Source organism: Aquarana catesbeiana, linkage group LG01 (genome assembly GCF_042186555.1).
Source record: "Aquarana catesbeiana isolate 2022-GZ linkage group LG01, ASM4218655v1, whole genome shotgun sequence".
NCBI classification, from domain to species: Eukaryota; Metazoa; Chordata; class Amphibia; order Anura; family Ranidae; genus Aquarana; species Aquarana catesbeiana.
The window spans coordinates 918,791,632-918,816,220 of NC_133324.1; the positions used below are offsets into that span (position 1 = coordinate 918,791,632).

The following is a 24,589-nucleotide window of genomic DNA, read 5'->3' on the forward strand; positions in this document are numbered from 1 at the left end:
CTCTGATGTCTATTGATGCCAGAAATTCTCCTCCCTGCAGGGTGGGAACTACTGTTCGAATTGATTCCATGCGGAAGGATTGAATCCTTAGGAATCGGTTCAGATCCCTTAAGTCCAAAATGGGCCTGACATCCCCATTTGGCTTTTGGACCGTAAAAAGGTTGGAATAGAAGCCCAATCCCTGGTCCTTTGCAGGAACTATCATAATGACCTCCTGCGACAAAAGTCGCTCTAACGCTAGAAGGAGCGACTGCTTCTTCTCTGGGTCTCTGGGAACATTTGATCTGAGGAACCGAGGAGAAGGGAATTCCTGAAACTCCAGCTTGTACCCTAAGGTTACCGTGGAGACTACCCATCTGTCCTGGAAGTCCTCCTGCCAGAGCTCTGAGAATTGTCGCAGTCTTCCCCCCACTCGAGTGAGCGGGGGCGCCCCCTCATGCAGAGGTCTTAGTGTTTTGCCTAGTAGGCTTCTTTCCCCAGGACTTCTTTTGTCCCTGGGGTTGACTCTTGTCTCTGGACCCCGATGGAGGCGGCCGTCGAGACTGCCTGGAGGCTGAAGCCCCCGGCGCTGGGGAAAGAGTCCGTTTGAAAGAGGGACGCTTACTCTTCTTCTTGACAGGTAAGAGAGTGCTTTTCCCACAAGAGATTCTCTTGATATAGTTATCCAAGTCCTCTCTAAACAACCTTGCACCACGAAATGGAAACCCAGCCAGTAGCTTCTTACATGGTGCTTCGGCTGACCAATTTTTCAACCATAGGATTCTACGTATATGCACCAACCCCAGTGAAAGACGGGAGGTTTGCACGATAGAATCTCTAATGGCGTCAACCACAAAGCATAAGGCCGCTGGAAGGTTAGCAAACCCCTGGGCCTGCTGTTCAGGTAATACTTTGATGACCTGCTTAACATCGTCTCTTAAGTATTGACAGACTCCAATCGCTGCTTTTGCAGGTTGGGCCACTGATCCTGCTAAGGAGAAAACATCCTTCAATAGGGATTCCATCCTTTTATCTACAGGATCCCTGAGCATCTGAGCATTGTCTACAGGACAAGTCAGGCTATTATTTATGGAGGAAATGGCGGCATCAATAGCCGGTATTCCCCACATTTTAATAAACTTTTCTTCCATCGGATAAAGTGTTGAAAACTTTCTCGGCGGAAAAAAACGTTTGTCTGGGTGATCCCACTCAGAATAAATAAGCTTTTCAAGTAAAGTATGAACAGGAAAAGCATGTGCTGCTTGGAAAGGTTTCAGTGACCCCAAAGCAGAAGAGGATTCTTTAGCAGTTTCAGGTATGGGCAACTTAAATGTGGAGCGGACCAATCCAGTGAGGATCTGCACTAAGACTTTCTCCTCTTGGGAAGTCGCAGAGGGTCCCTCTCCACCTGAATCCTCCGAAGAGGAATCATCCATCCCATCCCGATCCTCTGAAAGGGATTCATCTCCTTTATCCCAGAGCTCCTCTGTCTGAGGGTCTTGGGGAACAGAGGAAAGCCTAGTGCGTTTTCTTCCACTGAGTGAAGACGTAATCACGGCCATTAATCTTTCCTCTAGACCATTAATGGTTGAGGAAAAAACCTCTTGTGTAATATATACAGGGGCTGAAGTGCCAGAAGCAGGTGTAGCCCCTGACCCCGATGGCTCTCCCTGGCTAGCCGTCCCTGGCCCATCTTTAGGGGGGAAGGATGCTGCCGACAGGGGGCCCTCAGAACCTGAACGAGATCCCCTAGTGTCTCTGGTTCCTGGGGTGCTTGAACCTCTTCTACCCATAGTGCAAAGCAACAAGGTGTGAGGTATACAAATGAACACTGTCCGCTGAGCGATGTAGTCTGGCTAAAAGCCTTGCTACCCAATGCTCAGTCTGGTGTTACTTCAGTAAATGCTGCCTAGGAGAATGCCTGTGTCCCACCTTACATGCGACCGTCAGCTCTGTGTCTCTCAGAAGGCTGAGTGCACCTGTACAGAGTGCCTTTAATAGCCTGCAGCTGGCCTGAGTGGGAGTCTAAACACTCTGTGCTGACATCCCGCCCCCTCCTCTACCGCCCCCCCCCCCCCCCTCGAGTTTTGAAAAAAACGAGCGCTTCCTGCACTGCCGACTCTCCTGTCATGCTCTGGAGAAAAGGCTGGGGATGGGGGGGGGGGGGGGGAGGGAGACTGGTAACAAGATTTGCCTGAACGGCTATCTTCAGATGTGGTGGCCATTAGGCCACAGAGCCCGGGTGGTATAACCACTTTCTAGACCCCTGTGGCCCCTCTCTAGCCTGGGGGGGAACATTCAAACATGAGAAATCCCCCCATCCACCTTACCTGCTTGCAGCCTGCTTGATACGCTGGGACATACACAGCGATTACAACACCTGAGACAGACATTCAGCATGTGTAGGTTTGTGCTCTTGGCAGCCCCCGGTGGTCACAATAGGCATAGCATGCATTTACCTTAAAGGAGAAAAGCCACTAGAACTCAAAAATTCTGTGGAATCTCCTCTTACCTTATCCAGCCGCAGGGTGCCGTTTACACAGACCCAATCTTCACCTCTCACGGTGGGCTCCGTTTGAAAAAACCATCAGAGACTGGGGCCCCCATCAGTAGGGGGATCCAACAGTTCTGGGACCGTAAAGCACCTTGCCAGAAATTAGGAAGTTTAAAGCCATTTTCTGATCTGCGGGGTCCAGCTCTCTAAAAAGAGAAGCATTACGGGTAAAACCTCGTTTCTTCGGACACGAGGCCCGGGTACCATTCAATTCGGCCATGAAAAGACACTTTGAATGGATCCGGTTCGCCTGGCTTGCCCCAGTATAGGATCTTAGGATATTCCCTTTGGAGCTCAGCACAGGACATCTTTACACGTCCATCACCTAAGACACTGGCGTAAAAACTGAGGTATCCCTGCAAGGGGGAGGGATTATATAGGGGGTTGAACTTCCTGATAGGGTGTGCCAGTGTCCAATCACCAGTGATACCTATATAACCCATCAGTAATTACTGTGGCTCTGTGTCCCGTGATGTTCGAGAAAGAAACTTACATTTAAATGCCCATCAATGCAGCCTTATCAGTGTCCATCTGCAGCCTTATCCAGTGTCATTTGCAGCCTTACTTGTCAGTCACTGCAATTTGAAAATGGCGTTTTTTTTTTTCCTATAAAAATAACAAACATGTTATAGATACCTGCCTTGTGCAGCGGATTTGCACAGAGCAACCCAGATCCTCTTCTTCTCGGGTCCCTCTTCTGTGCTCCTGGCCCCTCTCTCCTGTCGAGTGCCCCCACAGCAAGCAGCTTGCTATGGGGGCACCCGAGTCATAGCTCCCTCTGTCCATTCAGATACGAAGCCACGTCCCGGCCCCTTCTCTCTTCTGATTGGCTGACAGACTTTGATTGACAGCAGTGGAAGCCAATGGCGCCGCTGCTTTGTCTCAGCCAATCAGGAGGGAGAGTCTCGGATGGTTGAGACACTCGTGGACATCGCTGGACAGAGAGGGGGGCTCAGGTTAAGTATTAGGGAGTCCGAAGGGGGCTGCTGCGCACAGAAGACTTTATCTTAATGCATACAATGCATTAAAGAGGAACTGCACTCAGACGGCAACTGCAGGCATGGGAGACGCAGAGCCTTCATCGGCGGACCTGATGGCTGCCATCACCTCCCTGAATGAGACACTTACCGCCAAAAGCGACACAGTGACCACGGAGATCAGTCTAAATCAGGCATGATATGGACAAATTCCGGTCGCAGATAGATATATATAGATATAGATTTATTTTGCTTAGAATAAAAAGATCACGATTCTCTCAACGTTAAATCTTTCACATTATACAAAAAAAAAAAAAAAAAAGGGCTAACTTTACTGGTTAGTTTTTTTTTTTTTTTTAATTCAATAAAGTAATTTTTTCCAAAAAAATTGCATTTGAAAGAATGCTGCACAAATACAAATACAGTGTGACATAAAATATTGCAACAACCACTAGCAAAAAAATGATTTTAACTTGAAACCAACAAAATGTCAGAAAAAGGTTTAGTGTTTAAGTGGTTAAACTTTTTCCACTTGGACCCCTTTCACACTGGGGTGCTTTGCAGGCGCCACAGCGCTAAAAATAGTGCCTGCAAAGCGCCCTAAAAATGCAGCTGCTTTGTCTCCAATGTGAAAGCCCCGAGGGCTTTCACACTGGAGCGGTGCGCTAGCAGGACGGGAAAAAAAGTCCTGCTAGCAGCATCTTTGGAGCGGTGAAGGAGCGGTGTGTATACCGCTCCTGCCCATTGAAATCAATGGGGCACCTATGCAGAGGTGCTTTGCGGTGGTTTTTAACCCTTTCTCAGCCGCTAGTTGGGGGTAAAACCGCCCTGCTAGCGGCCAAATATCGATGCTAAAACGCTGCTAAAAATAGCGACGCTTTACCGTTGACGCACCTCCCGCCCCAGTGTGAAAAGGGGCCTTACACACAAAGTCTATTCCATTGACAAATTGTTACAATATTTATAGTGAAGTTTAACTGATAAAGAATGTTGTGATTCTTGGCAGACTGCCCAGTTTTTTCTCTTCCTTTCTTTTGATGGCTGTGGCTTCAGAAGAGCAGAGAGATAGAAAGAATTGTGAAACACTTTAGTCAAGATCGCGATAGCGATAGCGATTCTTGACGATTAATTGTGCAGCTAATTGCTGGCGGACGTGGCTCTTTACAGAAATCGGGGGTCGCGCCATGTTCTAGCAACACGACGCGGCCACGATCGCCTCGCTCCGCAGGCCCGCAAGAGTGACCGTTCTGGGACGCCGTCATTTGACGGTGGGAGGGCGGCAACTGGTTAATGGGATAATAATGAAGCTGCTTTGCGTGTAGTCATGCCAAATGTATTTTAAAAAAGGCATTTGTTTTGTATGATCTGAAAATCACGAATCAACACTCATCAAACTTCTACTAACATGAAATTAGCAGAAAGGACCCAAAGGGTGGCGCTTGAGAAATGAACTTCCTCTTTATACTCTCATAGTACGTCACTACGTTCGTGTTCGTCAAAGGACAATTTGCGGATAGTTAGTATGCTAGACAAACTCCTGGCACACGCCCTTTTGACAAAAATCAGACGCTCGGTCGTCCAACAATCAGACCATGTGTACGAGGCTTTAGAATAAACTCCAGACTTTTTACCTGCCTAATTGATGAAGAAATAATGAAGGAGAAGCCCACACCTGGCCATGACACAGCTTTTGATTCGATTGTCCAAATACTTTGGGTCCCTTGAAATGGGGGGGGGGATATTCTTAAGAGCTGTAATTCCTAAACCCTTCCTCTGATTTGGATGTACAGACCATCAAATTAAACCTGAGAGTGTGCACTTTTAGCCCATGTCAATCATTTAACTATAGCTTGAACATGTTTTGGTAAATAGCTTAAAAATAGAAAAAAAAAACAAAAAAACAAAAAAAAAAAAAAAAACAGTGCCCGTGTCCAAATATATATGGACCCAACTGTATACACATACACACTTATTTTTTTTTCCCCCGAGTTTTGACAGATACTGAGCTGAAGTTCTCCTCTCCCCCTCCCTCCCTGCAGTCTTCTGGGGCACGTCACCGGTCCCAGAAGACTGCCCGCCCGATCAGGGGGCACAGTGCGGCTCATGCATGCGCCGGGCAGAGGAGAGGGAGAGAAGTGACGGTTCAGGTGACCGCATTGATAGATCCTGGGACAGGCAAGCGTGCGTTTATTAGAAAGTGAACAGCTACATTTTTTTTTGTAGCTGCTGAATTCTAAATGATCATAAAAACGACTGGAGCACCACTTTAAATAGATTAAAAATGCGTGGAGTTTACGTTTTCATTCCATTATATACTATGGAGTCATTCTTGCATGCAGTGACTAGAATTGTGTCTCCCTACGCTGTGTGCATTAATAGAAAGACACAGCGCTATAGTTATCACAGAATAAACATACCAATAATAGAAATGTAAAAATTGCTCTTGGTCCATAAGAGATATACAGGGGCAAGAGCTGAAATGGTTAAGAGCCCTGTAAAATCTCCAGCAGTGCATTAGTACATCACCAGCCATTTATCAAATACATCAATTGTGATCTATTCAAATGCATCTAGAGCGATCTTACCGATTCTTCCTTTCTTGTGGATGTGTCCAGGCATGATGCCAATCTTACATTCACCAGGCTAGAGAGATAATTGAAGATGTAATTAAGGAAAATGCCATAACATCTATTTATCTGTAGATAACGTTAAAGTTGTCCTGTAATTTCAAAATAATGTTATATTAGAATGATATGCCTTAGATAAAGAGGCTTACAGGGCCGACTTCCTTTTCATTACAAATCAAAAATGTCTCGTCTGGTATTAACCATTCGGAGTCTCCTGGGCATGAAACCTAGAACTCAACTTCAACATATTAGTTGTGCGCAAAAGCTTGCATTCCTCAGCAGAAGTCGTGAAATGTTAGCATTCTTTTTGAAAATATGGCGGATCATACCAAAAAAAAAAAATAAATAAATAAAATACAATTTTAAAAAATGGCCTTTTTAACCACTTGCCGACCGGCTCCTGTACATATACGTCGGCGCTTTAAAGCGAAAAAATCTTTTTTTTTTTTTTTTTTTTTAGGTCATTGAGACACTTTGCTAATCCCAAAATAATACTCACAGTTTGGGTGTAATATTTCTGCCTCTGTCTGTTTTCGTACTGAAGAATAACTTAAAAAATGTGATGCTGGCTGTTTCCATCTTGCTCGTGGGCATGTGAAGCCCAAAAGCATTGATTTCCTGGATGCGGTGAATGCTGTTCATTCACAGCTTGTTCACACGCATGATCATTGTTTCCGCACTGAATCTTGGGAAGCCTGACACTAAGCTCCCAGGAGACAGTGCGGCGCCGGAGAAAGGCAATAAACACGCCTACTCCCATGGGAGGAGAGACAGGAAGTGCCACAATAAAGTACAATATAAAGGTAATTACAGCGATAAAAAAAAAAAAAAATTTGTGTGGCATTTGAACATCTATGCAATTAACTGAAGGGGGTAAGATTAAGTTAAAAATTTGAGTGGAACCCCACTTTAAAGATAGTTATCTCGGTAACGGCAGCAGCTGTCACAACAGAGGTATCCATCTTTTCAGGAGCCGGTCGTGTTTACGATAATGGTGGACTCTGCGGCGGATTCGCCGTGAGATCCCTGTTATCAGTGGCAGGAGAGGTGCCACCCCCCCTCCTGTCGCGATCCAGTGCCCTCCGTCGCTTACCGGAGCCATCGGCATCAGCGGAGGTGATCGCATCTGTCCCCTGGGCTGACATTGAGATGACTGAGGGGAAGATGGCCCCCACGACACTGCAGGGCGGAAGCGACGTCAAAAACGTCACTTCCGCCCATAGCTCTTAAAGGGCCAATTTTTTATTTTTTTTATTGCATTTAAGTCTAAATATGAGATCTGAGGACTCTTTAAGAGGACCTGTCATGCTTTTTTCCATTACAAGGGATGTTTACATTCCTTGTAATAGGAATAAAAGTGACCCAATTTTTTTTTTTTTTAATAAAAAAAACTGAAAAAATAAATAAAATAAAGTAAAATAAATAAGAAAAAAAAAAAAAAAATTTCTAAAAGCGCCCCATCCTGACGAGCTCGCGCGCAGAAGCGAGCGCATATGAAAACGGTGGTCAAACCACACGTGTGAGGTATCCCTGCGATCGGTAGAGCGAGAGCAATAATTCTAGCCCTAGACCTCCTCTAACTCAAAACATGCAACCTGTAGAATTTTTTAAACGTCGCCTATGAAGATTTTAAAGGGTAAAAGTTTGTCGCCATTCCACGAGCGGGCGCAATTATGAAGTGTGACATGTTGGGTATCAATTTACTCTGCGTAACATTATATTTCACAATAAAAAAAAAAAACGTTGGGCTAACTTTACTGTTGTTTTATTTTTTAATTCAAAAAAGTTAATTTTTTCCAAAAAAACGTGCGCTTGTAAGATCACTACGCAAATACAGTGTGAAAAAAAGTATTGCAATGACCGCCATTTTATTCTTTAGGGTGTGAGAAAAAAAAACAAATTTATTATGTTTGGGGGTTCTTAGTAATTTTCTAGCAAAAAAAAAAACTGTTTTGAAAATTGTAAACACTAAAATCTCAAAACGAGGCTGGTCCTTAAGTGGTTAATCCATTGTTTTTAAAGGGGCACAACACGATTAAACTTGAACAAAAATGACCTGCATTGTCAAGTTGCCAAAAAGAAGCCTTTACTGTGCCAATGCCACAAAAAACCCTGGTTACAATCCTTAAATAAAAGCCTAGAATAAAAAAATGTTTTGCCATGATCAATCATGTTTTGTTTTTAATATCAATGCCAAGAGTTCACAACTTCTGCCAGGGGATGCAAACTTTTGAGCGCAACTGTATTCCCGATACCAAAACAAGTGCAATGATGGGACATTACCACAAGTCGTTATTTGGCAATGCATCTAGAAGAGATCTGGGCTCCTGGTCTTGTGATAAGAAAACAGGATTCCATCAGGGATATGAAAAACCATTAATTGACCATAAAGTGACTGCATACAACAGTGTCTGAACCAGCTTTCCTTGACGTGTTTCACCACTCCTGGCTTGTTCACAGGACTTCCTATCCTTGGGAGCAAGCCAAGAGGGGCGAAATGAGTCAACAAAGGTTAGTTTTCACACATAAGTATCTGTATTGATGAAATTATAGTAAGGCTTGTCATGTTTTTGTTATAAAATCATATGCTACAATCTTTTCTAGACCCTATCCACAAATTCTCCTGATGGATATTTTATTATTCGAAATGCGTTAAGCTATACTGTGGCATGAGACCGTTTTACCTTTTTTATAATAAAACTTTATATATGTTCTTTGCTTTTTAGATGGTGACACACACACACACACACGTTTATAAGATATATAGACACTCACGCTTGTCAAAAGTATTGGGACACCTGCCTTTCCACACACATGAACTTTAAGGTCATCCCAGTCTTATGCCCCGTACACACGGTCGGATTTTCTAATGGAAAATGTGTGATAGGACCTTGTTGTCGGAAATTCCAACCGTGTGCGGGCTCCATCACACATTTTCCATCGGAATTTCCGACACACAAAGTTTGAGAGCTTGCTATAAAATTTTCCGACAACATAATCCGTTGTCGGAAATTCCGATCGTGTGTACACAAATCCAACGCACAAAGTGCCATGCATGCTCAGAATAAATTAAGAGATGAAAGCTATTGGCTACTGCCCCATTTATAGTCCCGACATACGTGTTTTACGTCACCATGTTCAGAATGATCGGATTTTCCGACAACTTTGTGTGACCGTGTGTATGCAAGACAAGTTTGAGCCAACATCCGTTGGAAAAAATCCTAGGATTTTTTTGTCGGAATGTCCGATCAATGTCCGACCGTGTGTACGGGGCATTAGTCCGTAGGGTTCAATATTGAGTTGGCCCACCCTTTGCAGCTATAAAAGCTTCAACTCTTCTGGGAAGGCTGTCCTCAAGGTTTAGGAGTGTGTCTATGGCAGGGGTAGGCAACCTTGGCCCCTCCAGCTGTGGTGAAACTACAAATCCCATCATGCCTCTCCCTCTAAGAGGCATGCCTGTGATTGTCAGGGTCTTGCAATGTCTCATGGGACTTGTAGTTTCAAAACAGCTGAAGGGCAGAGGTTGCCTACCCCTGGTCTATGGGAATGTTTGACCATTCTTCCAGAAGTGCATTTGTGAGGTCAGGCACTGATGGACGAGAAGGCCTGGCTCGCAGTCTTCACTAATTCATCACAAATGTATTTTGTCGGGTGGAGGTCAAGACTCTGTGCAGACCAGTCAAGGCCTTCTTATCCTGCAAAGAGTGGGCCAACTCAATATTAAACCCCCACAGACTAATGCCCCGTACACACGATAGGATTTTCCAATGGAAAATGTGTGATAGGACCTTGTTGTCGGAAATTCCGACCGTGTGTAGGCTCCATCACACATTTTCCATCGGAATTTCCAACACACAAAGTTTGAGAGCAGGATATAAAATTTTCCGACAACAAAATCCGTTGTCGGAAATTCCGATCGTGTGTACACAAATCCGATGGACAAAGTGCCACGCATGCTCAGAATAAATACAGAGATGAAAGCTATTGGCTACTGCCCCGTTTATAGTCCCGACATACGTGTTTTACATCACCGCGTTCAGAATAATCGGATTTTCCAACAACTTTGTGTGACCGTGTGTATGCAAGACAAGTTTGAGCCAACATCCGTCGGAAAAAATCCTAGGATTTTGTTGTCGGAATGTCCGATCAATGTCCGACCGTGTGTACGGGGCATTAGACTGGGATGCCATTAAAGTACATGTGCGTGTAAAGGCAGGTGTCCCAATACTTTTGGTAATATAGTTATACATATACATATATACACACACACACACATTCACACTATACAGAGCATCCAGAAAGTATTCACAGCACTTCACTTTTTCCACAATTTGTTATGTTACAGCTCTTATTCCAAAATGGAAGAAATTCATTATTTTCCTCAAAATGCTACAAACAATATCTCATCATGACAAAGTGAAAGAAGTTTGCAATCTTTGCAAATTAATTAAAAATAAAAAAAATGAGAGAAATAACAACTTGCAAATAAGTATTCACAGCTTTTGTCATGACACTCAAAATTGAGTTCAGGTTCATCCTGTTTCCAGTGATCATCCTTGAGATGTTTCTACAACTTAATTGGAGTCCACCTGTGGTAAATTCAGTTGATTGGACATGATTTGGAAAGGCACATACCTGTCTATATAAGGTCCCACAGTTAACAGTGCATGTCGGAGCACAAACCAAGCCATGAAGTCCAATGAATTGTCTGTAGACCTCTGAGACAGGATTGTATTGAGGCACAGATCTGGGGAAGGGTGCAGAAAAAATTCCTGCAGCATTGAAAGGTCCAAATGAGCACAGTGGCCTCCATCTGTAAATGGAAGTTTGGAACCACCAGGATTCCTAGAGCGGGCTGCCCGGCCAAACCGAGTACTTGGGGGAGAAGGGCCTTAGGTCAGGGAGGTGACCAAGAACCCGATGGTCACTCTGCCAGAGCTCCAGCGTTTTTCTGTGGAGAGGGAGGAGACCAACCATCTCTGCAGCACTCCACCAATCAGGTCTGTATGGTAGAGTGGCCAGACGGAACCCACTCTTCAGCACAGATGACAGCCCGCTTGGAGTTTTCCAAAAAGGCACCTGAAGGACTCTCAGACCATGAGAAATAAAATTTTCTGGTCTAATAAAACAAAGATTGAACCCTTTGGCCTGAATGGCAAGCGACATGTCTGGAGGAAACCAGGCACTGCTCATCACCTGACCAATACCATCCCTACAGTGAAGCATGGTGGTGACAGCATTCTGTGGGGATGTTTTTTAGCAGCAGGAATAGAGACTAGTCAAGATCAAGGGAAAGATGAGTGCAGCAATGTACAGAGACATCCTTGATGAAAACTTGCTCCACAGCGCTCTGGACCTCAGACTGGGACAAAGGTTCATCTTCTAACAGGACAACGACCCTAAGCACACAGCCAAGATAACAAAGGGGTGGCTAGAGGACAACTCTGAATGTCCTTGAGTGGCCCAGCCAGAGCCCAGACTTGAACCCGATTGAACATCTCTGGAGAGATCTGAAAATGACTGTGCACCAACGCTCCCCATCCAACCTGATGGAGCTTGAGAGGTTCTGCAAAGAGGAATGGCAGAAAGTGCCCAAAAATAGGTGTGCCAAGCTTGTAGCATCATACTCAAAGACTTGAGACTGTAATTGGTGCCAAAGGTGCTTCAACAAAGGCTGTGAATACTTATATATTATGGAATTTTTTATTTTTAATAAATTTGCAAGGATTTCAAACAAACCTCATTTCATGTTGTCATTATTGGGTATTGTTTGTAGAATTTTGGAGGAAAATTATTAATTGAAACCATTCTGCAATAAGGCTGTAACATAACAAAATGTGGAAAAAGTTATGCACTGTGAATAGTTTCTGGGTGCATTGCATATCCTTTAACCACTTCGCATCCAGGCCATTTCTGACACTTCGCTCCTACATGTCAAAAATCATCATTTCTTTGCTATAAAATTAGATAGAACCCCCAAACATTATATATGTTTTTTTAGCAGAGACCCTAGAGAATATAATGGCAGTCATTGCAACTTTTTATCTTGCACGGTATTTGCGCAGCAATTTTTCAAACGCGTTTTTTTTTTAAAAAAAAACAGTTTCATGCTTTAAAAAAAAACAAAACAGCAAAGTTAGCCAAATTTTTTTGCATTGTGTGAAAGATGAAGTTACGCCGAGTAAATAGATACCTAACATGTCACGCTTCAAAATTGCACACGCTCGTGGAATGGCGCCAAACTTTGGTACTTAAAAATCCCCATAGGCGACGCTTTAACATTTTTTACTGGTTACATGTTTTGAGTTACAGAGGAGGTCTAGGGCCAAAATTATTGCTCTCGCTCTAACGTTCGCGGCGATACCTCACATGTGTGGTTTGAACACCGTTTTCATATGTGGGCGGGACTTACGTATGCGTTCGCTTCTGCGTGCGAGCTCACGGGGACAGGGGCACTTTAAAAAAATTTTTTTTTTTTTTATTGTTAATTTTACTTAAAAATTTTTATTTTTACACTTTAAAAAAATTTTTTTTTTTTTGATCACTTTTATTCCTATTACAAGGAATGTAAACATCCCTTGTAATAGAAATATGACACGATCAGTCCTCTTTACAGCGAGATATGGGGTCAATAAGACCCCACATCTCACCTCTAGGCTGGGAAGCCTAAAATAAAAAAAAAATAAATAAAACGATCGCCGCTTCACAGCCGAAGCGGCGCCGTTTTTTTGAATGCAGAGGCCGGGCGTGACGTCATAACATCGCGCCCGGCCTCCGAACGATCATAGAGACTCCGGCGACCATCTGGTCCGCCGGAAATCTCTATGGTGAACATCCGGCGCCGGCGGATCCGCTATCCGACTCACCGATCGCTGAGGTGAGTCGGTAGTAGCACCGGAGGGCGGCGGGAGGGGGGGGGACGTCCCCTCCCGCCGCCCGTAAGAACGATCAAGCGGCGGAACAGCCGCTATGATCGTTCTTATGGTGTACGGAATCACCGGCTGAAAATGCCGGTATCTGAATGATGTCTGTAGCCTCAGACATCATTCAGATATAAGCCCCGAAAGTCGACGACGTCATATGACGTCCTCCGGATGTCAAGCGGTAAAGTCCTTTGTAACAACAAATTAATAAATTGTGGATATGTTATATGGGAGGAGGGCAGATTTTGACATAAAACCCTATATCAATACACAGTTAGATGCAGGGTGGATATAGAATCAATGATTGTTTATTTTTTTTCCTTTTGATTTAAAAAATAAATAAATATGGTTTGGATTTTAATCTGATTTTTATTTATTTTTTTTATCAAATTTATTTTAATAAAATGCTTTTGGAGTAAAAATCTATCTAAAGATAGTTTTCTATTTAAGATACATTAATAATTGAGTTTATTCAGCATGAAATGGAGCTTAGTTATGTAGCATGAGGCTGTATATTCTGCAATATTTACATTTTTGGTAAACTCAGTCAATGAATGCAAGCTGAGATAACATGCACTGCATTGATGCATTCACACAATTTCACAGTAACCATGAGATAAAACAAAGTTCAGGGATATTCCTTTAACCCATTGTTTTGCAAATCTATGTACACTACAAACTGTATGATTGAATCGCTTCTGATAGCGCTGCTTTAATAACCTGACAGCTTATTTTTCTAAATAGGAAACCTTCATTTTGTTTTCAAATATTAAATATTGTAACTACCAGCAAGAATAAGTCCTTACATTTAAAGAGCACCTGTCATTTCAGATCCATCATGGCAGCGCCTGTTAGCGGGCATCCACTCACCTGCTGCCGCCACGTCCCTCACCTTGTTGTGTCCCTGCCGCATCACCAGCCGTCCCATTAAAGTGAATGGGACTGTCGGTGAGTCAACAGCGGGTCAGAGGAGGAGCCGCTGCGGGACAGAAATGACAGTTACTCGTTAAAAATTATGATTTAAATCAAGCCTTTTTACTAGCGATTTAAATTGACTCGATTTAAATCAAATCCACCCTGGTTAGATGTAACGAGGTGGAGAGTGCCACTGAAACCCCTGAAGATGCCAAAGTTCATTTTGCCCTTTATGACTTACAGGTTTTACCCAATTTACCTGAAGAGGGAAGCACACATAGGTGCTCTGTAGTTCATCACTGTGAACTTTGGATATATGCTTAAAAATTGATTAGACTTTTTATAAGGACTTTGTTTAACCACTTGCCGACCGCTGCACGACGAAATATGTTGGCACAATGGCAACGGTGGGCAAATGGGCGTACCTGTATGGCCCTTTTAATTGGCGGGGCAAGCAGGCGCGCGCACTGCCGCATACAGCGTGACCGTGCCCGAGGGTGTCACAGAGCCGCAGAACAGGGAAGAGCCTATGTAAACAAGCAATTTCCCTGTTCTGCCTTGTGACATGACAGAGATCACCGCTCCCTGTCATTGGGAGTAGTGATCGCTGTCATGTGAGCTGTAGCCCATCCTCCCCACAGTTAGAATCACTCCCTAGGACACACTTAACCCCTTCATCGCCCCCTAGTGTTTAACCTCTTCCCTGCCAGTGTCATCTACACAGTAATCAGAGCATTTTTATAGCACTGACCGCTATATAAATGACAATGGTCCCAAAATAGTGTCAAAAGTGTCCCATGTGTCCGCCATAATGTCGCAGTCATGATAAAAAATTGCAGATCGCCGCCATTAGACCCCTTTCACACTGGGGCGTTTCAGGCGCTTTAGCGTTAAAAAAAGCGCCACACAAGCGCCTGAAAGAAGCTTTTATCTGCAATCCCAATGTGAAAGCCTGAGCCCTTTCACACAGCCAGCTCCCAAAAAGCGCTGGTAAAGCGCCGCTTAAGACCTCTTTCACACTAGGGTGTTTTTCGGGCGCTGGCAGTGTGAAAGGGCTCAGGCCACCGGCGCACCCAGCCCTGTGGCAAAAACATGAAAGTGCTGCAGAGAAGCTGCTTGCAGGACTTTTTTTGAAGCCCTGCCAGCGCAGCGCCTCAGTGTGGAAGCACTTGGGCTTTCACATTGGGATTGCAGATGAGGTTTCTTTCAGGCACTTTACAGGCGCTTCTTTTAACGCCAAAGCGCCTGAAAAATGCCCCAGTGTAAAAGGGGTTTTATATATATATATATATTTTAATAAAAATGCAAAAATGCTATAAATCTATCCCCTATTTTGTAAACGCTATAACTTTTGCGCAAACCAATCAATATAACCTTATTGTGATTTTATTTTTTTTTACCAAAAATATGTAGAAGAATACATATCGGCCTAAACTGAGGAAAAAATTCGTGTTTTTTTATATTTTTTGGGGGGATATTTATTATAGCAAAAAGTATAATTTTTGAAAAAAAATTTTCGTTCTTTTTTGTTTATAGCGCAAAAAATAAAAACCGCAGAGGTGGTCAAATACCACCAAAAGAAAGCTCTATTTGTGGGGGGGGGGGAAAGGACGTCAAATTAAAGCGACGCAGTGCCGAAATCGCAAAAAATGCTCTGGTCGGAAATGGGGGTAAAATCTTCCGGGGCTGAAGTGGTTAATGGAACATACACTTGAAGAAGCAGCTTATGTTGGTATAGGAGAGAAATCGTTGCAACAAAGGCATATGGTTTGAAAAAGCATTCATATACAATTAGAAGCGTATTTGTGATACTAGAAGCTTTACTTATAGCATGGAAGAGATGTATTATATATATATTTTGATTTCTGAGCACATTAATATTTGAATAGTAGGGTAAGTGGCGCTGCACTGATCTCAGTTTTTCATTTATAGTAAAGAAGGTCGTTGTGCCCGTTTCCTGGTTTATTACTACAGTTGTGTACTTCCTCTACTATTCGGATCAGCGAGACCTTGTACTCTCACTTTTATGAACATTCACTTCCATCTTAGTATAATTTCCTGTAAAATGTTTCCCCATTAGGGACTGCTTGGGCTACTAATATTTTGTGTCTCGATGTGCTTCCCCCCCCCCACACAATTATATCAGACCCTCATAACATGCCCGTATCAGGTCACTGAATCATCATGAACCAAGCTACCTACGAATCCCCCCCCCCCCCCCCCCCCCCCAATAAAAAGCAATACCGTGTTTGCAAAGTAATAAAACCGATAACAAAACTGGCGACTCACATTGATGACTCCGGGACAGTTGGGTCCGATGAGCCGAGTGGTGGTCTGACGGAGTAGTCGGTGTTTGACCCTCACCATGTCCTGCTGGGGGATCCCTTCTGTAATGCATACTACTAGGGGCATCTCGGCATCGATAGATTCATGGATTGCAGCAGCAGCAAATGGCGGTGGTACATATATAACAGAGGCTGTGGCACCAGTGCCTGCCTTTGCCTGGGATGACAAAACAAAGAAGAAAAAAGGTCACATAATGAGCGCATATGCAAAGGCAGTTATAACCAGAGCAAAGATTAAAGGGGTTGTAAAGGTATAAATTTTTTCACCTTAATGCATTCTATGCATTAAGGTGAAAAAACTTTTGAAAATACCGCCGCCCCCAGCCCCCCCGATTTACTTACCTGACACCTCGAAACTCGGCCGCTCGCTCCAGACTTCCATTCAGCCGATCAGCCTGGTCGCTGATTGGCTATAGTGGATGGATTGAAAGCAAGCGCGAGCCAATCAATCACAGCCAATGACGCGGCGCGCCGGGGGCGGGGCCGAGTGATACAGCGAGCGGCTTTAGCCGCCGGCTATATCACGGGAGCGCGCCCGCAATAACTAACCACCATGCGAGAGAGCTCGCATTAAGGTGGTTAGTTATTGCGGGGAGGAGCCGAGACCGCCGCCGAGGGACCCCAGAAGAGCAGGTTCGGGGCCACTCTGTGCAGAACGAACGGTAAGTATAACATGTTTGTTATTTAAAAAAAAAAAAAAAAAAAATTTACCTTTACAACCCCTTTAACATGGAAATATACTCATAACACCATGACAAAAAATAATGTTGTTTAGCAAGGAAAATACATTCCACAATAATAATGATGCTACCATTATTAGTGTGTGCTGGAAATTGCCTCCAGCATTGCTCCTGTTTCTTCTTGCTGGAGGCTACCATTTTGCTGAAGCCCAGAGCCCCTGAGCAGCAGTAGATCATGAAGCATAATTAACCACCTCAATACCGGGCATTTTCGCCCCCTTCCTGCCCAAGCTATTTTTCAGCTTTTAGCGCTGTCGCACTTTGAATGACAATTGCGCGGTCATACAACACTGTACCCAAATGAAATTGTTATCATTTTTTCCCCACAAATAGAGCTTTCTTTTAGTGGTATTTGATCACCTCTGCGGTTTTTATTTTTTGCGCTATAAACAAGTTTTAAAAAAAACACAATAATTTTTACCTTTTGCGATAATAAATATCCAATTTTTTTTTCTTTAAAACAAATTTCTCAGTTTAGGCTGATATGTATTCTTGTACATATTTTTGGTAAAAAAAAAAAAAAAAAAAATCGCAATAAGCGTATATAGATTGGTTTGCACAAAAGTTATAGCGTCTACAAAATAGGGGATAGTTTTATAACATTTTTATTTTTTTTAATTTTTTTACTGGTAATGGCGGCGATCTGCGATTTTTATCGTGACTGCGATATTGCGGCGGACACATCGGACACTTTTGACACATATTTGGGACCATTCACATTTATACAGCGATCCGTGCTATAAAAATGCATTGATTACTGTATAAATGTGACAGGCAGTGAAGGGGTTAACACTAGGTGGTGATCGAGGGGTTAACTGTGTTGCTAGGGAGTGATTCTAACTGTAGGGGGCGGGGACTCACTAGGGGAGGAGACCGATCGGTGTTCCGCTGTACTGGGAACACATCATCGGTCTCCTCTCCTCTGACAGGACCGTGGATCTGTGTGTTTACACACACAGATCCATGGTCCTGCTGTGTTACCGGTAATCGCGGGTGCCCGGCGGACATCGCGGCCGCCGGGCACGCGCACCGGGTGCCTAGTGACACGGCGAGCGCGCACGATCGCTAGGAAAGCGAGGACGTCATATGACGTCCGCCCGCAACGAGAGCTGCGCCGCCTGGCCATCAATTGACGGCCGGCGGTCGGCAAGCAGTTAAACTCATTGATTTAATTGTTTCAAAAAACAGCTGAAATGGGATTGCCAACTGTCTCATTTACTTGTGCTCTCAGAAAAACTGTCAAACCATCAAATGGCTGGTGTCATAACATGTGCAATGTTGCAGATCAAACAGCAGCAGATTTCTTGGTTGTAAGGATAGGAGGGTTTTTTCCACTTTAAGGCTGTCAGCCTGTCAAATAAATTTGGCAGTGCCTAAAAACGGAGAGAGCAACTGAGCATGTGCAGAGCAGGGTAAGACAATGTACTACTGGATTTTAAACAGTATAGGCCAGTGATGGTGAATGAATGAATGAATGATTTGTGTAACGCTGCAGTTGCGAACTGAATCGCCTCAAGGCGCTGGATCCGTCCTGAGTAGTCAAGCTTCTTAGAAGAGGTAGGTCTTGAGTTTCTTTCTGAAGGCCTGATGGTTTTCTTCCATGCGAATATGTGTAGGTAGAGCGTTCCATAGCCGTGGTCCTTGGACTGCGAATCTTCGTTCTCCCTTTGTTTTGTAGAGGGTTTTTGGAATAAGGAGGAGGTTAGAAGATCGGAGACTGCGATTGGGTGTGTAGCGTTTTATTTTATCGCATAGGTATTGAGGAGCGTTTCCATGTATACATTTGTGGGTGAAGCAGAGGGTCTTGAAAGTGATCCGATTCTTTACAGTTAGCCAATGTAGGCTCCTCAGGGAAGGGGAGATGGATTCCCAAGGTTTTTTTCCTGTTACCAGTCTTGCCGCCGTGTTTTGGATGAGTTGTAAGCGCGCAAGCTGATATTGGGGTAGTCCTATATAGAGGGAGTTTGCGTAGTCGAGTCTGGAATTGATGATTGTTCCAACTACTGGTGCTTTGTCCTCTTCTGGCACGAATGGGATGAGTCTACGTAGCAGGCGGAGAAGATGGTGAGATCCGCTGACTACTGATCCTATTTGTGCATCCATTGACATTTGAGTCAAAAATGACTCCGAGACTCTTGGCTTTGGTGCTTGGCGAGATGGTCTGTCCAAAGATGGTGGGAGGTGTCCATGGAGTCTTAGTTTTGGAATTTTGGTTTCCGTATAGGAGAAGAAGCTCTGTTTTTGATCCGTTGAGTTTGAGAGAGCTAGTAGTCATCCAGTCGTCTATCAGAGTGAGGCATTTTTCTAGTTGCTGAAGGTGGTCGTTTTCTCTGGTGATGCGGAGGTAGAGTTGAGTATCATCAGCATAAGAGTGGAAGCAGAGGTCCGATTTTCTCATGATTTTGAGGAGTGGGCGGATGTAGATGTTGAAGAGCACTGGTGACAAGGGTGAACCTTGAGGGACTCCACAAGAGATTGCGCGGGTTTCAGAGTAGAATTCTCCTAGTTTCACTGTCTGAGAGCGATTCCCTAAGAAGGATGCGAACCATTGTAGATCTGAACCGGTGACTCCTGCTACTTCTGTAAGGCGGATGAGTAGAGTATTGTAGTCCACTGTATCGAACGCTGTACTGAGGTCCAACAGTACCAGGAGACATGATTCTCCATCATCAGCTGCTTCGAGGGAGTCGTCCCATATTTTGAGGAGTGCCGTTTCTGTTCCATGGCCTGGGCGGAAGCCTGATTGCAGAGGATCCAGGAGATTGTGTGTGTCCAGGTGGTGCTGTAGCTGTTGTGCTTGTTGAGGCTTGTTATCGGTCTGCGGTGGTTAGGGTCCTTAGGGTCGAGGTTGGGGTCTTTTTGGAGGGGTTTGATGATGCCATGTTTGAGGGCAGTTGGGACAGTCCTTTCCTTGAATGACTGGTTTATGAGGTGTGTTATAGTAGGAGCCAAGATGTCGGAATATTCTTTCAGTTTTGTGGGAAAGATGTCCTGGTGAACCTTGGCCCTCCAGATGTTTTGGAACTACATTTCCCATGATGCTCATGCACTCTGCAGTGTAGGCGAGCATCATTGGAAATGTAGCTCCAAAACATCTGGGGTGCCAAGGTTCACCATCACTGGTATAGGCACTTATTTGTAAGGTTTTACATACCTGCAAAAGGGGCCAGCCTGAAATGAACTAGCAGGACATAAATTTTCTGACTAAAGTTGCACTTTAACCACTTGCCGATAGGGGTGCTGAAATTAATCGTTGCGGCATCGATGCATAAGGACCGGAAAATCGATTGCGGGTGACGTCATCCCGACTTGCCCCGCCCCTCCCGGTAAAGCGCTTGGAGCGTATTTTTAAAATTACTTTCTTTTAATAAATGCCATGTTACAATGAATCATGTGCCCCGCTGTATTTGCTTTTTAAAAAAAATATGTCACTTCATACCGAATTTCACAGTAGTACAATACATCCCGCTCATGTGACTCCCGCCTCTCTCCGCTCTCGTCTCCTGAGTCCTGATGTCAGCGGGGAATTCTCAGCCCCGCCCTCCTCTCTTCTGATATGATAGCTATAGTCAGTGGGCGGGGCTGAAAATTCCCTGCTGACATCAGGACTCAGGAGACGTGAAAGGAGAGAGGCGGGACGGGAATCACATGAGCAGGATGTATTGTACTACTGTGAAATTCGGTATGAAGTGACATATTTTCTTAAAAAGCACATACAGTGGGGCACATCATTCACTGTAACATTGCATTTATTAAAACAAAGTAATTTTAACAACAGTAAGTAGAGTACAAACGTGTTTGTACTCTACTTACACCTCACGCTCCGTGCTGACAGGTCCCTGGGCTTCCCTTTGCACATTCCACTGTTAACTCCTAGTGTGCTGGAAGGTGCAAACAGGAATGCCAAGGAACTGTCAGCACCAATGGTGGCCCGTGCATTGCGTGTGTGTGTGGGGGGGGTTAGTGAAGTGATGGCTGCATTTAATGGGCACAGGTGGCTGCGTTTTTGCAGTCTGGAATAGAGTAGGAAAGGGTTCAAACCTCTATCAGTGTATTTCTTACTGCCTGTCCTGTTGGGAACAATTCACTCCCTGCGCCAGAGATGACGTTAGAGAACGTTTTACAGCACATGTGTCAAACACAAGGCCAATGGGCCGAATGCGGCCCTCCAGGCTCTTTCACGTGACCCTCACATGTCTCCTGCAGCTTCGGCAAACCCCTTCTTTCCGTCCCCCACCTTGTCTCAGTTGGCAGCAGAGAGGACAGAACTCCTCCGCCAGATCCTGCTCCTCTTTGTGCAGCTGCAGCACCCCTTGTCTCCGTCTACCCTGGTCTCAAGCATTCAGCAGACTTCGGCAGCTGACTTCAGCACTCTTCTGGTCCTCTTTTAAACCCTGCACTTTCTGCTTCGCCACCAGCTTCTTCCTGGCAGCAGCATAAGGTAATGGGGATGGGGGGTACACAGATGTAAGGGAGGGTGGGGGACTCCTGATGGTGAGGGGGCTTTTGACATCTGACGTGGGGGGGGGGGTGTGCTGTAGTCTTACAGATACAAACCGCCCTTTGAGAACAAACCTAATGCTAATGCAACCCGTGATGAAATAGAGTTAAGCAGGCCATACATGGTCGAATTTCAAATGAATTTTCTTTTCAAAACCAGAAAGATCGTTTTTTTTGTGATCCGATGATGCCACCATTTTCGAAAATCGCCCAATCAAGCCTTCAATTTCACCTCATGTTGCTACTGAAAAGAATTTTTGTGGCTGGGAATCTTCTTTTCTCTCTGTAAATTTTCTTTTCTTATTACATTTCTCGCATCATTGATTAGAAAATCATTTGTTCTTCTAAAAATTTCCAACATGTTCGATTCCTCAAATTTGGTTGCCACACATTGCTGCAGCCCACTATGGGTGCGAAATTCGTACGAAAATTCTTGGATACGATTTTCGAAAGAAAATTATTTCGAAATTCGAACCGTGTATGGCTGGCATTAGACTCCCCTGTTCTGAGGAAATCCCCAATTAGACCGTTGTCTCCGAAACTGGTGTACCCACTGGAGGATTTCCCTTTACCTCCTGTGCTGGTGGCAACTCTGAAATTTTGGATTTTCCCATCATTTTCTGTCTCGGTAAAAATTGCAACCAGGATAAAGAGGGCGAATCTCTCCAGCCAGGATATATTTGCTTGATTACAGCGTAGAATTGCTCAAAGCAACATGTAACCTCCTCAAACCCAGGAGGGTGCTCCGAAGTCCAGGAGCCGCTCACACACTGGATAAGACGAGCCACACCCCGATGACTTCTTGTGCCAGCTATGTTTATTAAACTGACAGCACACAGTGCAGTCTCCCGTCTGAAGCGACCCCTCTAATATGGTTCACCCATGGCAGGTTTAATCATACTAGGATGAAGCCCGGTCATGTAGGAGACTGACGTCAGTTTAATAAACATATCTGGAGCAAGAAGTCATCGGTGTGCGGCCCGTTTTATCCAATTTGTGGCAAACACTTGACAGGGCTGTAAAGGCAGAATGTCTTTTACCTTCATGCATTCTTCTGAGTCCAGCAGCACCATCACCCTCCTAGCTCCCCCTTATATTCCCAGAACCCCGATCTCAATCCAGCGATGTGCATGACAGCAGAGGCTCCCTCAGCTCTCCAGTGGCGTCACTGGGGTCGGTGTCACACGGTGCGGTAAAACATGGTGCAACCACCCCCCACAAAAATCCTCTCTATAAAAAGGATTGAAATGATTCATATCTTTGATGGGAATATCTTACCTCTGCCACAGAGTTGAAGACTGGAAGACCGAGATGAGTCTTCCCACCCTTGCCAGGTGAGACACCCCCGACTAACTTTGTGCCATATTCCAAAGCCTGCTGGCTATGAAATGTGCCCTATAGAAATAAAATTAAAAAAAACGTTAAAACATATTTCTAATGTTAAATTACATAAAACCAAAATTCAAACAGTATTAACATGATTCACGCATACAACACAGAGCTACACGATTCTGGCCAAAATGAGAATCACAAATTTTTTTTTGCTTAGAATAAAGATCACAATTCTCGCGACGTAAAATCTTTGTGTTACAGGAAACCCACGTTATGTACAATCTGCTGCAGGTGTCAATATATTCCTAACACCCCTCCCCCCAAAATTATATATATATATATATATATATATATATATATATATATGCAGACAATGAGAGGACTGTGAAAAAGGGGTTGATTTAATTTGTTTTTGTTTATATATATATATATATATATATATATATATATATATATAAAACACAAAAAAGAATTAAATAAAAATCGCACAACACTGAGCTGCACAGGTATTGCACAGGACTGCGGACCACATGAGGCCCCTTTCACACTGGGGCGGTTTGCAGGCGTTATTGCGCTAAAAATACCGCCTGCAAACCGACCCAAAACAGCCGCCTGAGGGCTTTCACACTGAAGCGGTGCGCTGGCAGGAGAAGAAAAAAAAATCTTGCAAGCCGCATCTTTGGAGCAGTGAAGGAGCGGTGTATTCATCGCTCCTGCACACTGAAATCAATGGGGCAGCGCGGCTATACCGCGGCCGTAGCCGCGCTATGCGAGCGGTTTTAACCCTTTTTCGGGCGCCAGCGGGGGTTAAAACCGCACCGATAGCGGCCGAATACCGCCGCAAAAACGACGGTAAAGCAGCGCTTAAAATAGCGCTGTTTTACCGCCGACGCCCCCACCGCCCCAGTGTGAAAGCAGCCTGTGTTTCAGGAGGTGGAAAGCTCCAATACAAACAAAGCTTCCATTTTCCTACAAGGTTTGCTTCAACTGCTTTTTGTCCTCTGCGGATTGCAGAGTGCAGACAATGAGAGGACTGTGAAAAAGTGGTTGATTTAGTCAGAGTAGTAAAGAGATTTAAATGCCCATGTAGCCCTAACTTAACCAAACATGTCATGCTTGCCCTGCTCTGTATAATGTATAATGGTTTTGCAGAGAGCAGCCCCAATCCTCTTTTTTGGATCCCCCCCCCCCCCCGCTGGCGCTCCTGGCTCCTCCCCCTTGACCAGGGCCCACAATAGCAAGCCACTTGCTACGGGGGGCACTGGTGAGTGCTTACTCCTGAGCCCCGCTCTATGCGTCTATAAGACACAGAGCTGCGGCTTAGCCCCCGCCCCCCCGCTCTGTCTTTATTTTAATGGCTTCCACTGCTGTGTCTCAGCCAATAGTGAGGAAGAGACCCGGGACAGCCGAGGTAGCTGTGCACATCGCTGGATCAAAATTAGGCACAGAATGCATGACGGTAAAAAGATCTTCATCCTTTACAACCACTTCAAGCTAGCCATACACACACACACACACACCCACCCAAATTATTATATTCAGGCAGCAACACACCGCAGATTCCCGATCCCCTGAACAGTCGCTGTTCAGCCAAAATTATTCCACAGGGGGATTTTCAAATCATCTTTATTGGAGCCAAATGGTGCCGACAGAGCCATCCCCGGCTGGAATTTGAGCTAAATTGTAATTTGTGTTGT

At 44.5% G+C, this 24,589-nt stretch overlaps 1 protein-coding gene across 1 annotated transcript in view; it reads right to left on the bottom strand.

The window, feature by feature from the left end:
- The window catches only part of SUCLG1 (succinate-CoA ligase GDP/ADP-forming subunit alpha), a 102,451-nt gene that overhangs the window by 57,163 nt on the left and 20,699 nt on the right, over window positions 1-24,589 (bottom strand). The window contains exons 3-5 of the mRNA XM_073611015.1: window positions 22,839-22,955; window positions 16,265-16,477; window positions 6,096-6,153 (exon numbers count right to left, since the gene is read on the bottom strand). Of these exons, the coding sequence (XP_073467116.1) occupies window positions 6,096-6,153; window positions 16,265-16,477; window positions 22,839-22,955 (388 nt within the window). The remainder of the gene's footprint in view (window positions 1-6,095; window positions 6,154-16,264; window positions 16,478-22,838; window positions 22,956-24,589) is intronic.